This window comes from Arachis ipaensis, chromosome B02 (genome assembly GCF_000816755.2).
Source record: "Arachis ipaensis cultivar K30076 chromosome B02, Araip1.1, whole genome shotgun sequence".
In the NCBI taxonomy this organism is placed as follows: domain Eukaryota; kingdom Viridiplantae; phylum Streptophyta; class Magnoliopsida; order Fabales; family Fabaceae; genus Arachis; species Arachis ipaensis.
In genome coordinates this window covers 19,690,283-19,703,701 of record NC_029786.2, presented here as the reverse complement: position 1 = coordinate 19,703,701, position 13,419 = coordinate 19,690,283, and the positions used below count along the sequence as shown (strand labels likewise).

Genomic DNA, 13,419 nt, shown 5'->3' with positions numbered 1-13,419 from the left:
CTGTTATGTAGGACATTTCGTTAATTATTTAACTTTGACCTCATAGAGGGACTACATTGAAGCTAAATAAAAGTTTTTTGGATTCAAATAGGACACTTTAAACTTTAAGAACCAAAACAGAATTACGCCTAAATATAGAGGACTAATTTAGTACTTTACCCTAAAAAAAACTGTAATCATATAACTATAATCATGTCAAAATAGGTCATGATTTTAAAATTGTGATCTAAAGTTAAAAAGCGGTGAACATAAATTTTTAGTCACAATTTTCACTAGTTATGATTATGATTTTAAAACCTGACCATGGACAAAAAATATTACAATAAATGTAACTAGTATTCTCCTAAATATTATAATCAAAATAAAAAATGCTATCTATCTATTCTATTATATAAAAATCGGATGTCTACACTTAATGATAAAGCTGACGTGGCATGCTTTGGAGAGTGTTTCCCGATTTAATTGTTTTAACTCATTTAATATAATTTATTGCACTAACTTAATTATATCAACTAATTGATTTGATTAGATATTTAAATATTAATATAATTAATATAATTTATTATAATTTATATTACTTAATTAATTATATTACATTAATTATAATTCTTGACAAAAAAACTCATTACAAAATCGGTCGTATATGTGATTAATCGGTGAACCGTTAGTACTGGTTGGTTTTTTTAAAAGGTTTCTGGTTTGTTAATAACTCCTCCAAACGGTGCCATTTTGACTTTAAAAAAAAAAAAAGAAAAACTGAATCCCCAACGGCTTAAGCCCGTAACCCATTCCCACTCCCACACTTCTCTCATCTCCTCTCTGAAATTGATGTGAAAATGAAAGGCCAAATCTATAACAGTTGAGATTCTTGATGAAAATAAAAGGCCAAATCTACATGGAGCTATTCAAAATTACATGGTATATAGTCTATGTGGTCCGTACAACAAGAATTCACCTTGCATGAAGAATGGATCATGTTCAAAGTTCTATCCTAAAGAGTTTAGACAGCGAACACTCATTGATGAGGCCGGATTTTCCAAATATAGGCATACTGATAACGGTCGAACAGTAAAGAAAAGGGAATGTGTACTAAACAATAAGTTCATTATTTCGTATAATCCAGAATTGTTGTTCAAGTTCGGGTGCCACATAAATGTGGAATACACATGCCAAACAAGTTCTATTAAGTATCTGTTTAAGTATGTACACGAGGGTAATGACCGCGTAACAGCTACTCTATACAATGCTGGTGATCCGTCAGAAGCCACACAAGTTGTTGACGAAATTAGGAATTATTACGATTGTAAGTACATTTCGGCATGTGAGGCAGTCTGGCGTCTATTTGGATACGAAATCCAAGAGAAAGAACCACTTGTGATTAGACTTCCATTCCATTTGGTGGATGAGCAACATGTGGTTTATGGTGAAACTTCTAATGTGAATGATATCGTCGAAAGAGTAATATCTCATAAGTCCATGTTTTTGGGATGGATGGCGGCGAACATATCATATCCCTATGCTCGAAGTCTGACTTATGCTGAGTTTTCAACTAAATTTGTTTGGAAGGACGATTCTTCAAAGTGGTTTCCTCGAAAGAAAGGCTTCGCAATTGGAAGATTCATGTACCTACAGGTAATGACGAGTTTATATTCAATTTTGATCTTACTTATTTAATGGTTTAAATTTAAAATCTTAATAGCCTATACCCCACGTCCATTTTATTCGATTTATCTACACTAGAAAATAAATGTTCAAATAACTTTCAACAGTTATAATCTGTAGATTATACAATTTTTTATTTTTCTATATTTTTTAGGAAAATTATTCTTATGCGGATGTGTAGCTACATAATAATTAAAATAGCGTAGCTTAATCCATTTAACAACTTAAAAGTGGGATTTTAATCAAATTTTTTGCAGCAAATATTGAAGAATATTACCAACGACTTCTCTTGAATACTCAGAGAGAATGTATGAGTTTTCGAGACATAAGAACAGTAGGAGGAACAATTTATGCTATGTATAGAGATGCATGCTTCGCCCTTAGACTCTTGCAAGATGACAAAGAATTCATTGATGCAATTAAGGAAGCAAGCTCATGGGTCTCAGGATCATATGTTAGGAGGTTATTTGTCATTCTATTAACATCCAATAATATCTCAAGACCAGAACATGTCTGGGATAGATGTTGGCATGAACTCTCAGATGATATTTTGTATCGACAGAGAGTTGTGATGAACATGAGGGGTGAGTTTTTATTAATTACAATGATAAAAGTTCTCCTTATTGATCATTTTTAGTTTGATTGAATTTTTATAGTATCGTATAATATGCAGAGTTAACAATGTCAGATGATGAGATTAAGCAGTTGTGCTTAATGGATATAGACAAGATCTTACATTCCTATGGTAAAACCTTGAAAGACTATCCTCCAATACCTTTAACAACTGAAGTTGATAGTTCTTTGTTAACCGAAAGGGTTATTAGGGAAGAGCTAAACTTTAATAGGGATGATTTAAAGAAAAATGCCTCAGACATGTTAGCCATCGCAACACTTGAGTGGAGATATGCATTCGATAAAATTGTTAGAGCTGTGTATTGTGATGAAGGGGGATTTTTCTTTGTGTATGGTCATGGGGGTACTGTAAAAACATTTCTTTGGAACCTTATGTATGCTGAGATTCGCTCAAGGGGTGATATAGTGTTAAACGTTGCTCTGAGTGGTATTGCATCTTTACTTCTTCCCAATAGAAGAACGGCACACTCAAAGTTCAAAATACGGCTGAATATAACTGAGAATTCTGTATGTAACATCAAACCTGGTTCCCCTCAAGCAATGTTGCTGTTGAAAGCCAAACTTATAATTTGGGATGAGGCTCCAATGGTTAGTAGGTACTGCTATGAAGTGCCTGATAAATGCTTGGGTGATATCATGAGGTGTTCTCCAACATATAGCAAAGATTTGTCCTGTTGTACTAGGTGGAGACTTTAGACAAATTCTTCCTGTCATTTCACAAAGATCGAGACAAGATATCGTTCATTCAACCGTGAATTCGTCTTACCTTTGGAAGTTTTGTCAGGTGCTCAAACTAACAAAAAATATGAGACTCTCTGTAGGAATGACTGCTTCAGATCAAGATGAGACAGAGCAATTTGGTGAGTGGTTATTGAAAGTTAGTGATGGTCTAATAGGTGACAATATGGATGGTGAATCTGAGATATGTCTTCCAGGAGATATTGTTATTCCTTCTTCGGACCAGGCATTTGATGAGTTGGTTCATTTTTCTTATCCAAATATTTTGGAAAACATGTCCTCAAAATATTTTTTCAAAGCAAGAACTATACTGGCTCCCACACTAGACATCGTTGAATAGGTCAACAACCATCTGATGGCTATCATTCCTGGAGGGGAAATTATATCTTAGTTCGGGTTCCATTTGTATGGATGAAGGGAATATGGAGAGTCAGCTAGATCTCTATGGTCCTGAATTACTGAATAGCATAAATTGCTCTGATTTGCCTCCACATAAATTAATACTCAAGATTGGTGTTCCGGTGATGTTACTGAGGAATATTGACTAATCCAGTGGTCTTTGTAATGGTACAAGGCTACAAGTTAGGAAGTTTGGAAATCATGTCATAGAATGTAAAGTCTTAACGGGTAACAATGTTGGTCATATTGCTTTGATTCCAAGAATGAATATGGTACCAACAAATGAAACCGTCCCAGTTAGATTCCAACGAAAACAGTTTCCTATAATAGTATTGTTTGCCATGACAATTAACAAGTTTCAGGGACAAACTTTATCTTATGTTGGATTGTGCTTGCCCAAACCAGTTTTTACACATGACCAACTATATGTGGCACTTTCAAAAGTTAAGAGTAAGAGAGGTTTAAAAGTTTTACTTATGAATCATGTAGGAATATTTGCAAATTCAACCATCAATGTTGTTTATAGAGAAGTCTTTGAAAAAATAGTATTCTAATGTAAATATTTTAATTTTATTTTAAATTCTTTATCATTGTATAATTTTTTTAGCTTAAAAATATAAAATAATTATTACTTACTTTTTTTAGTTAAACTTTGATTTTAATAATAATTTTATAAATTTCTTAAAATAATAATTATTTTGTACTTTTGTTTTAAATATCGAAGCATATATTTTTTTTTTTACTTTTATAAATTTTTTCGTGCTGAGCACGGGGTCATACACTAGTTAGTTAGAAAATTATTGACTTTGACAGCTAATTTTAAATTACATGTAACATAATTTAATTAAAATATTGAAACATTAATTGAATTATATTGCAATATAGTAAAGATTACGAAAATGGATTCTCTCCATTTTTTAACACTTGAGAATAAAGTGTGTTCTCTTACTTTTAATTCTATAAGTGAGACCAAAATTAAATAAAAAAAAATAATAAAAAATGAGATTAAACACTGAACACCATCTAATTTTTTTTTCATTGAAGAAGACCACTCTCTAAAGATTACAAATATAGGAGCATTGTACATCCAAAATCAACACTATATTGCTTCCTCGTCAAAGTTTTTCCATTTCAGAACATTGTATTCTAAAACACAATATGATTATATAAACTCAAGAAAAAATTGAAGTATAAAACAACAAAGTAAATATTGTAATTACTTCTCAAATCGCTTAAATATTATTTCATTTTATATTTCAAACTGAACGACCTCATAATCAACAAAACATAACTTCTATTGCAATTTTAAAAAGAAAAGCCTAGGCTAACAACTTTATTAAATTCTGGCCAGCATGTAACCCGTCAAAGAAAAATAAATAATCCCACACCATTAGATAAAATCTCACACCATTAAAAACATCATTAATGACTACTTGATGGCTACAAATCACAAAAGTTACTAACTCCCTAGCACTCCTCATTTGAAAAATCAAAATTAAAATAAACTTTTGAAATATTTATTGTTTCAAACATCGTTACATACTACTTCAAACTAAAGGACCACAATTTACCTAAATCTTTTAACATTTGTATTTTATGCTATAAAAGTGAATACCTTAACAACTTTCTCGATGAATCATTGAGTTTTAATTGCGACTCTTTATTTTTATTTTTTTAGAAAAAAAAAAAAAACAGAAACAATTACATCAAATATTCATATAATACATATAATATAAACTAAAAGTTTGTATTCTCATCATTATAGCGTTTGTCATACCTAGAATAGATTTCATCAATGCATGTGATTCTCTTTTTTTTATCATTTGGATAGCGTCTCATGCATTCAACTTTGATACATTCCAAAATGCAATTTTTCTTCTTTTCCTGATCCTTTTCATGGCGTATCTCACAATCCTTGATACACTCACCCATCTTATTACTAGCAATATGATAAAATGTTGTATAATGTTCTTCAACAATAGTTTTCTGAAATTCTTCATTGGCAGAACAAATAACTATCCCAATGATCATCAATATTATAATTATATGTGCCATATTTTTTCTAGCCATTCTCTCTCTCTCACGTTCTCTCTTTGTGTGGTTTGTAATAATCATAATGAACTTCAATTTATAAAAGGTTAAAATCTTTTTCAATGTTTTTTTATGTTGATATGTCTCTAAAATAAGAATATTTTTCATTTATTAGTATATGTTCCTTCCTCATACTAAAAGCTGCAAATTACTAATATAATAAATAAAACAATTACTTCTCGTTGTAGCAAATATTTTATAGTAAAGTTAATTATTTCGGCTCATTTTGAGTGTCTCTTGAATACTATGAATTTCACTAAATATACTAAGAACGTAAATTGTATATTAGAACATTGGACGATGTCATATAAACTCTAGGTTACAAATAAGTGAAAAGCATCATATGCATTATAAAAACATTGAAAATGTAATATGAATGAGGAGTTGTTTATGTAGTATAATGGATGGTAGTGAGAAAAAAGAAAAAAAAATTATTTTTATTCCTGTTAGAGAGGTGAAGAATGAAGGAAGGATAGGGAAAAACTTAAAAATAAATAAACAATAAACGAAATAAAAGAAAAAGAAAAATGGCTAATCCCGCTATTGTGTATTATTGTTGCAAGTGTAGATAGAGTAATTATGAGATATTTTTATTAACACTAATTTTAGAAAAACATGCATGGGATTTTGGAATACGGAAAGGAATTCTTCACTCATGTGCACAATGATAGATATTTTCTAGAGTCACAGATTAGGGATGAAAAAAAATCGTAAAAATTATCACCGACAAAACATCTCTAAATTCGTTAAATTTCTATGACATACGAAATTATAGTATAATGTAAAATTTTAAAATTTCAGTTATTGCTTTAAAATTTTTGTTATTATCAATTTTTTTAATATGAGATTTAGATAATACTGTCATAAAATTATGATTTGACAATATATAAAGAATCTTGTATATTTAAAAATTTTGTTCAAATTAAGATTCCTAGTGTTTTTTTCAATGGAATTTATATGCAATACTATCATAGAAATGAATAAAGTTTTATGTTCGTTACTTTTTTTTTTACTTCATATATATTGTGTTTTTAAATTTTAACTATGTGTCTTTAATTTATCTATTAAGTTAGATTTTATTGAAGTATACTGCGTGATGATTATTTTTAAATTTATTCTACAGAAAATCTCTACGTACAAGTCTTTTTACTATACAAATCTTACAAGTTCTCAATATCCCTTATCCTTAAAACGCGCTTCTTATAGCATGTATGTTTCACGCGCCTTTTTAACAGATTTTTCAATCAATCAACGCGCGAATATATAACTTCCTTTTTCGAAAGGATTTCGCTTCTTTTTCGAATTTCTTCTGCGTTTTCTTGCCTTACCTCTTCGATCTCTTTTGTGCGTTTCTCTCTGCCTTCTCCTTCCTCTTTTACGTGCGTTTCTCTCTGCTTTCTCCTTCTTCATTTACATGCTTCAAATTTTTCATTTTGCGTTTATCCATTGTTTTTTGACATCAAGCTGTGAAATCGTTTTTGAAGATAATGGATGATTCAATTTCAGATTGTCAGCTGAACCAGAGCGAAGTGGATTTTGAAACTGAATCCAATGAAGTTCTTGAGGTGTGATTTAGTTTTCGTTAGTAATTGAATCTGAATTTGAATCCGATTAGTAGTTTTCGATTGTGTAGCTGAATAATGCGTGAACCTTGCCTGTGATATTTGCTGTTTATTCTTCCTTGTTTGAATTGAATCTAATGCACTAGTTCTCATTAGAATTAAAAGAATTTTGTCCATTTTATATCAGACATTCGGATGTAGATCAGTAATAATTGGGTGCATTTCAGGAACGTTTGGATGCATTTACAGTTTGTGACTTTTCATCTGATGGAGGGTGAATTGTCTTATTATTTTAGTTGAATTGTTTTAGTTTCTGTTTAGTTATAATTCATAAATATGATTTTCTTATTTTTGATAATGGTTTCATAGTTGTATTTGCATTCTATAGTTTATGCTTGTTTTAATATGGTGTATTTTGAGTGTATTTTTGCAGACCTTCTGTGGTGTTGATGACCAGTTTGTCCCCAAGGTTGGAATGACTTTTAACACCCTTGAAGATGCTGCAAAATTCTACAAGCAAGCATTATTCAAAGGTTGCAGGTTTTTCTACAAGAGTTCGGTACACAAATAAGAAGGGAAATGAAATTAAGAATCAATTGATTACACGTAGCAGAGAGGGAAAATGGAAATCGAAAATATCTCCAACCGAGAAGACAAATCCCTCAGCTGGTTTAAATTGTCCTGCAAGAATTTATATACACGTATTGAAGGATGTTGGTATTTGGATCATTTTGAAGGTCGTGTTGCATCATTCATATTCTTGCTGTCCAGATCAAGCACAGATGCTCAAACAGCACAGGAAACTAAGCATGTTTGTGCGTCGTACAATAGAGAATAACGAGGAAGCCAGTATCATACCTAGCAAAAATTTCCAATCATTTGTTGCAGCAACCGGGGGTCACTGCGAGTTAAATTTTATCGAAAAAGACGTGAGGAATTAAATCATCAAAGAAGTGCGGAATGTTTCGGAACAAGAGGATGCAAAAGAATTCGGAAAATACTTATTAAGAATGAAAGAGAAGAATTATAATTTCTTTTTCGAGCTCGAACTCGAGGACGATCAGTCTATTAAGCTTGCTTTTTGGGCAGATGCAAGGAGCAGAGCTGCCTGTGAGTATTCAGAGATATTATTTCATTTGACATCACCTACAATACAAACAGGTAACATGCTGTTCTGATTTATGATGATGAATTAATGTTGTTTTATGATTCTGCTGCAGAGGTGTATATTGGAGGTTTTTGGGTGCATAGAATCATTATTTGGGTGTATTTTGTTGATTTTAATTCTATTTTACCGTAATCTGTTTCAGGTATAATCTGGTTTGTAGTTCTTTTGTCGGGGTGAATCAGCATGGTCAGTCAACACTTCTTGGATGCGCTTTGATGAAAAATGAAGATATTGAATCATTCAAATGGTTATTTCAATGTTGGCTTTGTTGCATGGGAGGAAATACTCCGAAAGGGATTCTCACCGATCAATGTGCATTGATGCAAAGGGCTATCGAGGCTTGTATGCCCACAACAATTCACTGTTGGTGTATTTGGCACATCATGAAGAAGATTCCAAGCAAATTAAATGATACAAGGGACACACAGAAATCGAACAAGAAATGAGCCAAGTTTTTTGGAACTCTCATACCAAAGAATCATTTGATAGGAATTGGGATGATTTTCTGCTAAAATATGGTCTTGTGGACAACAAGTGGCTTTCAGGTAATGACATTTAAAATCTGCAGCAGAGGTGCAAATTGCATATTTTTGGGTGCATTATAGTCTTATTTGGGTGTATTTTGCAGATCTTTATGAAGACCGTCATATATGGGTTCCAATTTACCTGGATCACCACTTTTGGGTCGGGATGAGAAGCATACAAAGGAGCGAGAGCATGCATTCATTTTTTAACAAGTTCATTACCTGGAACAGCTCACTTATCCAATTTGTCAAACAATACGATAATTGCCTCGGAAGCAGGGAGCAAACAGAGAGAGAATCAAATGCTGCAGATTTTCACACGGTCATACCGTGTGTAACAAAATCCTCCATTGAAACTCAGTTTCAACATGTGTACACTCACCAAAAGTTTAGGGAAGTCCAAGCACAATTCAAAGGGAAGGAGAATTACATCACAAGATTAACGAACTCTGCTCTAGGCTATTCAGTATATGAAGTTGGAGAACAAGTTTCCAGCTCAATATTCAACAAATTTGCGGTTACTTACGACTCAGTAGAAGCCCAAGTGAAATTCCAATGCTTATTATTCGAGTCAATAGGGATATCACGCCCTAAGCGTGTTAAGCTTTGAACGAGTAACCCAAGTGTCACCGAGATATATATTGGAACGATGGAGCAAGAAGGTAAAGAGGTGACACACACATCAAGAGCAGCCACGACGAGCCATTGTTGGAGCCAAGAAGCAAGAGGTTTCACGAATTGGTGTTTCGTTTGTAAAATATATGCGAATTTGCATCAGAATCTGAGGAGCTGACTAACATTCTGCACCGTGCTTACGATAACGTCATGGTTGAGATGGAAGAACTAAAGCCAAAAGGAAGGGGACATGTTCGTTATCTCACGAAGATGCCAACTTGGAATCCGTTAACGAGATTCAAATCCTTCCAAGGATTCGAACAAGAGGACGTCCAAAAAATAGGCTAAGTTCAAAGTTGGACAAACAGATTGCAAATGCCTCAAAGAAGAAAACAAAAGCTCTAAGCGAGATAAAAGCGATGTTCTTTAAATAGGCGGTGATTGAGTTTAATTTTCTTGTTAATAGTTTTGCTAATATGTAAGTTTATTATTTTCAGTTAAACCTTTCTGATGCTGCATCAGTGGTGCAACCAAATTTCAACCAATATCATGGACATGTTATAAATTATCAGTTCAGGGAATCAACAGCAAGGGATAATTTTTTGGGTGTATAGCTACAGGATATTGGTGTAACGCTCAGTTTTTTTGGTGTATTTCTGAATATTCTTGTGTTTGACATTTTAATTTTATATTTTTCAGATGCTGTTGTTTATGTTAGAAATTAGTGTTCTTTTTAGTTTTTAGGGTTTAGGATTTTAGGATTTTAGGGTTTAGGATTTAGGGTTCAGGGTTTAGGGTTTAGGTTTTAGGGTTTAGGAGTTTAGGGTATATATTTAGGTGTATACGGGTTATATTTAGGGTGCATAATTAAGGTTTAGGGTTTAGGTATTTAGTGTTTAGGGTTTTAGGGTTTAGGGTTTAGGGTTTTAGGATTTAGGTTTTAGGGTTTAGTGGTTTAGGGTTTTAGAGTTTAGGGTTTAGGGTTTAGGGTTTAGGGTTTTAGGATTTTAGGGGTTTAGGGTATATATTTGGGTGTATATGGGTTATATTTGGGTGCATAATTAAGGTTTAGGGTTTAGGAGTTTAGGGTTTAGATTTTAGGGTTTAGGGGTTAGGGTTTATGGTTTTAGGGTTTTAGGGTTTTAGAGTTTAAGGTTTAGGGGTTTAGGGTTTTAGGGTTTATATGTTTAGGGTTTATAGGTTTATGGTTTAGGTTTTAGGGTACATATTTGGGGGTATTCGGGTTATATTTGGGTACATAATTAAAGTAATTAGGTGTATTAGTTGGTTTGGTGTTGTTTTCCTTTATTTTCAATGTACCTGTAATTTACAACTTTTGAATACAGCACAGATAGTTTATTTATGCAAACAAATTTTATAATACAAATGCATTAAATATTCACAAAATTTACAAGTGTTCAAACTATTTCAAGACTAGATAAAACTGAAATCAATCACTGTCACTGTCAATATCATATGAATCTACTTAACAATATGGACTCAACAAAGCTGTAGATGGCTTCGACAATCCCATTGCTTCACTTCCCTTGATCGCTGTATCTCTGTCACGATTCATGTCATGAAAAAGAATTCGGGAAGCAAATTCAACTCTGGAGTAGTCCACCTCCGCCTACAGTTTGAAAGAATACATTTTTAATCAACTCTGTTAATTTAGAAAAGTAATAGAGAGTTATATAGTTTTAAATACAATTACCGGAGTCTAATTGTGCCACTCATACTTCTCCTTTTTAACTTTTTGAGACTCGATTATTTCAAGCTATTTCATGACATAAACAGCAAAATCATAGCTGAAAACCAAAAATAAGTTAGCATAGCAAATTAAAATAGAACAACAAAAAAATATAATTTTCAGAGTAAAAAATTTGTACGGTGTTAACCTGAAATGTCAATATAAAGAGGTTCAATTTCACGATCTTTTATCTTAAACAAATTTTTAGAGTGAAAAGCATCCTATGCATTATAAAAACATTGAAAATGTAATATGAATGAGGAGTTGTTTATGTAGTATAATAGATGGTTGTGAAAAAAAAAAAATTCTTTTTATTCTTGTTATTTAATTTATATTTTTTAGAATTGTCGGAATTCATTAATCTATTTAAATAGTATTAAAGTCTTTATATTTAATTTTTTTAAATAGAAGAAGAGAGGTGAAGAATGAAGGAAAGATAGGGAAAAACTTAAAAATAAATAAACAATAAACAAAATAAAAGAAAAAGAAAAATGGCTAATCCCGCTGTTGTGTATTATTGTTGCAAATGTAGATAGAATAATTATGAGATATTTTTATTGCCTATCTATATTTTTCCTTTTTATTAACACTAATTTTAGAAAAACATGCATGGGATTTTGGAATAGGGTAAGGAATTCTTCACTGATGTGCACAATGATAGATATTTTCTAGAGTCACAGATTAGGGATGGAAAAAAAATCGTAAAAATTATCACCGACAAAACATCTCTAAATTCGTTAAATTTCTATGACATATGAAATTATAGTATAATGTTAGATTTTATTTTTATGAAACATAAAATTAAAATTTCAGTTATTGCTTTAAAATTTTTGTTATTGTCAATTTTTTTAATATAAGATTTAGATAATACATACTAGGGTGTTCAAAACCGATCCAGACCGAACTAAATCGACCAACCGAATCGAGAAAATCGAAAATCGAACAAACTGAAAATCGAAAAAACCGAAAAAAACATATTTTGTTGTTTTTATTGTGGTTCGGTTCGGTTTTCGGTTTTGACAATGAAAACCCTAACCGAACCGAACCGAACCGGTATTATACAACACCCTGAAAACCAAACCCCCCGCACCCCCAATTAACGTGACCTAACCTAACACCCCTACCCCAAAACGTAAACCTAGCCCCTCTTTACTCTCACTCTCTCAGTTTCGCTCTCTGCACTCACTCTCAGTCTCACTCGAAGAAACCCAGGGCCGGCGGCGAACCCCTTCCTCCCACCATCTCGTAGCGCCGTCGAAGCCTTCCTCCCAGCGCCACCGGACCTTTCTTCCCAACCCCTCTTTGTGGACAGCACCACCCAGCCCCAACCAGCACCTCCCTCACGGTCATAGACACTACACCACCCAGCAGGCCAGCACCATCCAGCGGCACCCCAGCGCCACCAACAGGACCGATCTGGCCACCTGCAGCATCGTTTGTGGCCACCCATAGTAGTACTGCTGCGTTTCTGGCCTGGCAATGCTCTTCCTCTTTCCCATCCACTTGACTTCAGGTTTGATTTTCTCTCCTTCTATGTATCTGAAGCAATTAGACAAATTGGGTTTATAATTATGAAATAGTTAGGGGGTTTGATTTTGTGAATTATAATTTCTGTGATTCTGAGTTGCTGGATTTGTTTAGGGTTTTGTTAATTTGCTTGTTAATAACTCTGATTCTGTGCTTTTGAGTTGCTGGGTTCAAATTTGTGAATTTCTTGTTTAGGGTTTTGTTAATTTCTTGTTAATTAGACATATTTGTTCATTGTTGCTGATTGTTGTTCATTATTTATTCATTGTTGCTGATTATTGTTCATTGTTCATTGTTACTGAATGCTAGTAATTTTATTTTGTTGTGTTCATGCTTCTGTTTTTTTTTTAATTATTTGTTCATTGTTGTTCATTATTCATTGTTGTTGATTCCTAGTATTTCTTGTTCATTATCTAGTATTGGTCTTTGGCAAGATATAAGAAGAGAACTTGGAATCAATATAATTGATGAACAGAAGGTGCAATTATCTAAGGTAATTGGTCTTTCTACACATGTCTCGGTTGCGACTTTTAGTATTTGTTATTGATTTTTGGAAGTCTATTTCATTGATGCAGGGATTGTGGCACGGGATAGATTTATTGGCTTGGATCAAGGATTTGGGTCCAATACTGTGAAAAACTTACCAAACAGCAGATTCTATGATCTTTTATTTCATTATAGTTTCAATCTTTATCATGTTGTTAATCTTTTTTTTTTCCCTTGATTTTTTATGTTCAACCTATTGATATT

At 32.6% G+C, this 13,419-nt stretch overlaps 1 protein-coding gene across 1 annotated transcript; it reads left to right on the top strand.

Annotated features, from left to right (window-relative positions):
* Positions 916-10,006, top strand: LOC107626915. Its single transcript, XM_016329805.2, has 7 exons — positions 916-1,632; positions 1,964-2,246; positions 2,336-2,883; positions 2,979-3,046; positions 3,587-3,882; positions 7,030-7,088; positions 9,890-10,006. Exons 1-7 carry the CDS (start codon positions 916-918, stop codon positions 10,004-10,006), a joined length of 2,088 nt encoding a protein of 695 aa, XP_016185291.2.

Coding starts and splice junctions, on each gene's coding strand:
- LOC107626915 (XM_016329805.2), top strand. CDS start 916: ATGGTATATAGTCTATGTGGTCCGTACAACAAGAATTCACCTTGCATG. Junction 1,633..1,963: donor GAAGATTCATGTACCTACAG/GTAATGACGAGT, acceptor TTGAATACTCAG/AGAGAATGTATGAGTTTTCG. Junction 3,047..3,586: donor AAGATATCGTTCATTCAACC/GTGAATTCGTCT, acceptor TGACTAATCCAG/TGGTCTTTGTAATGGTACAA.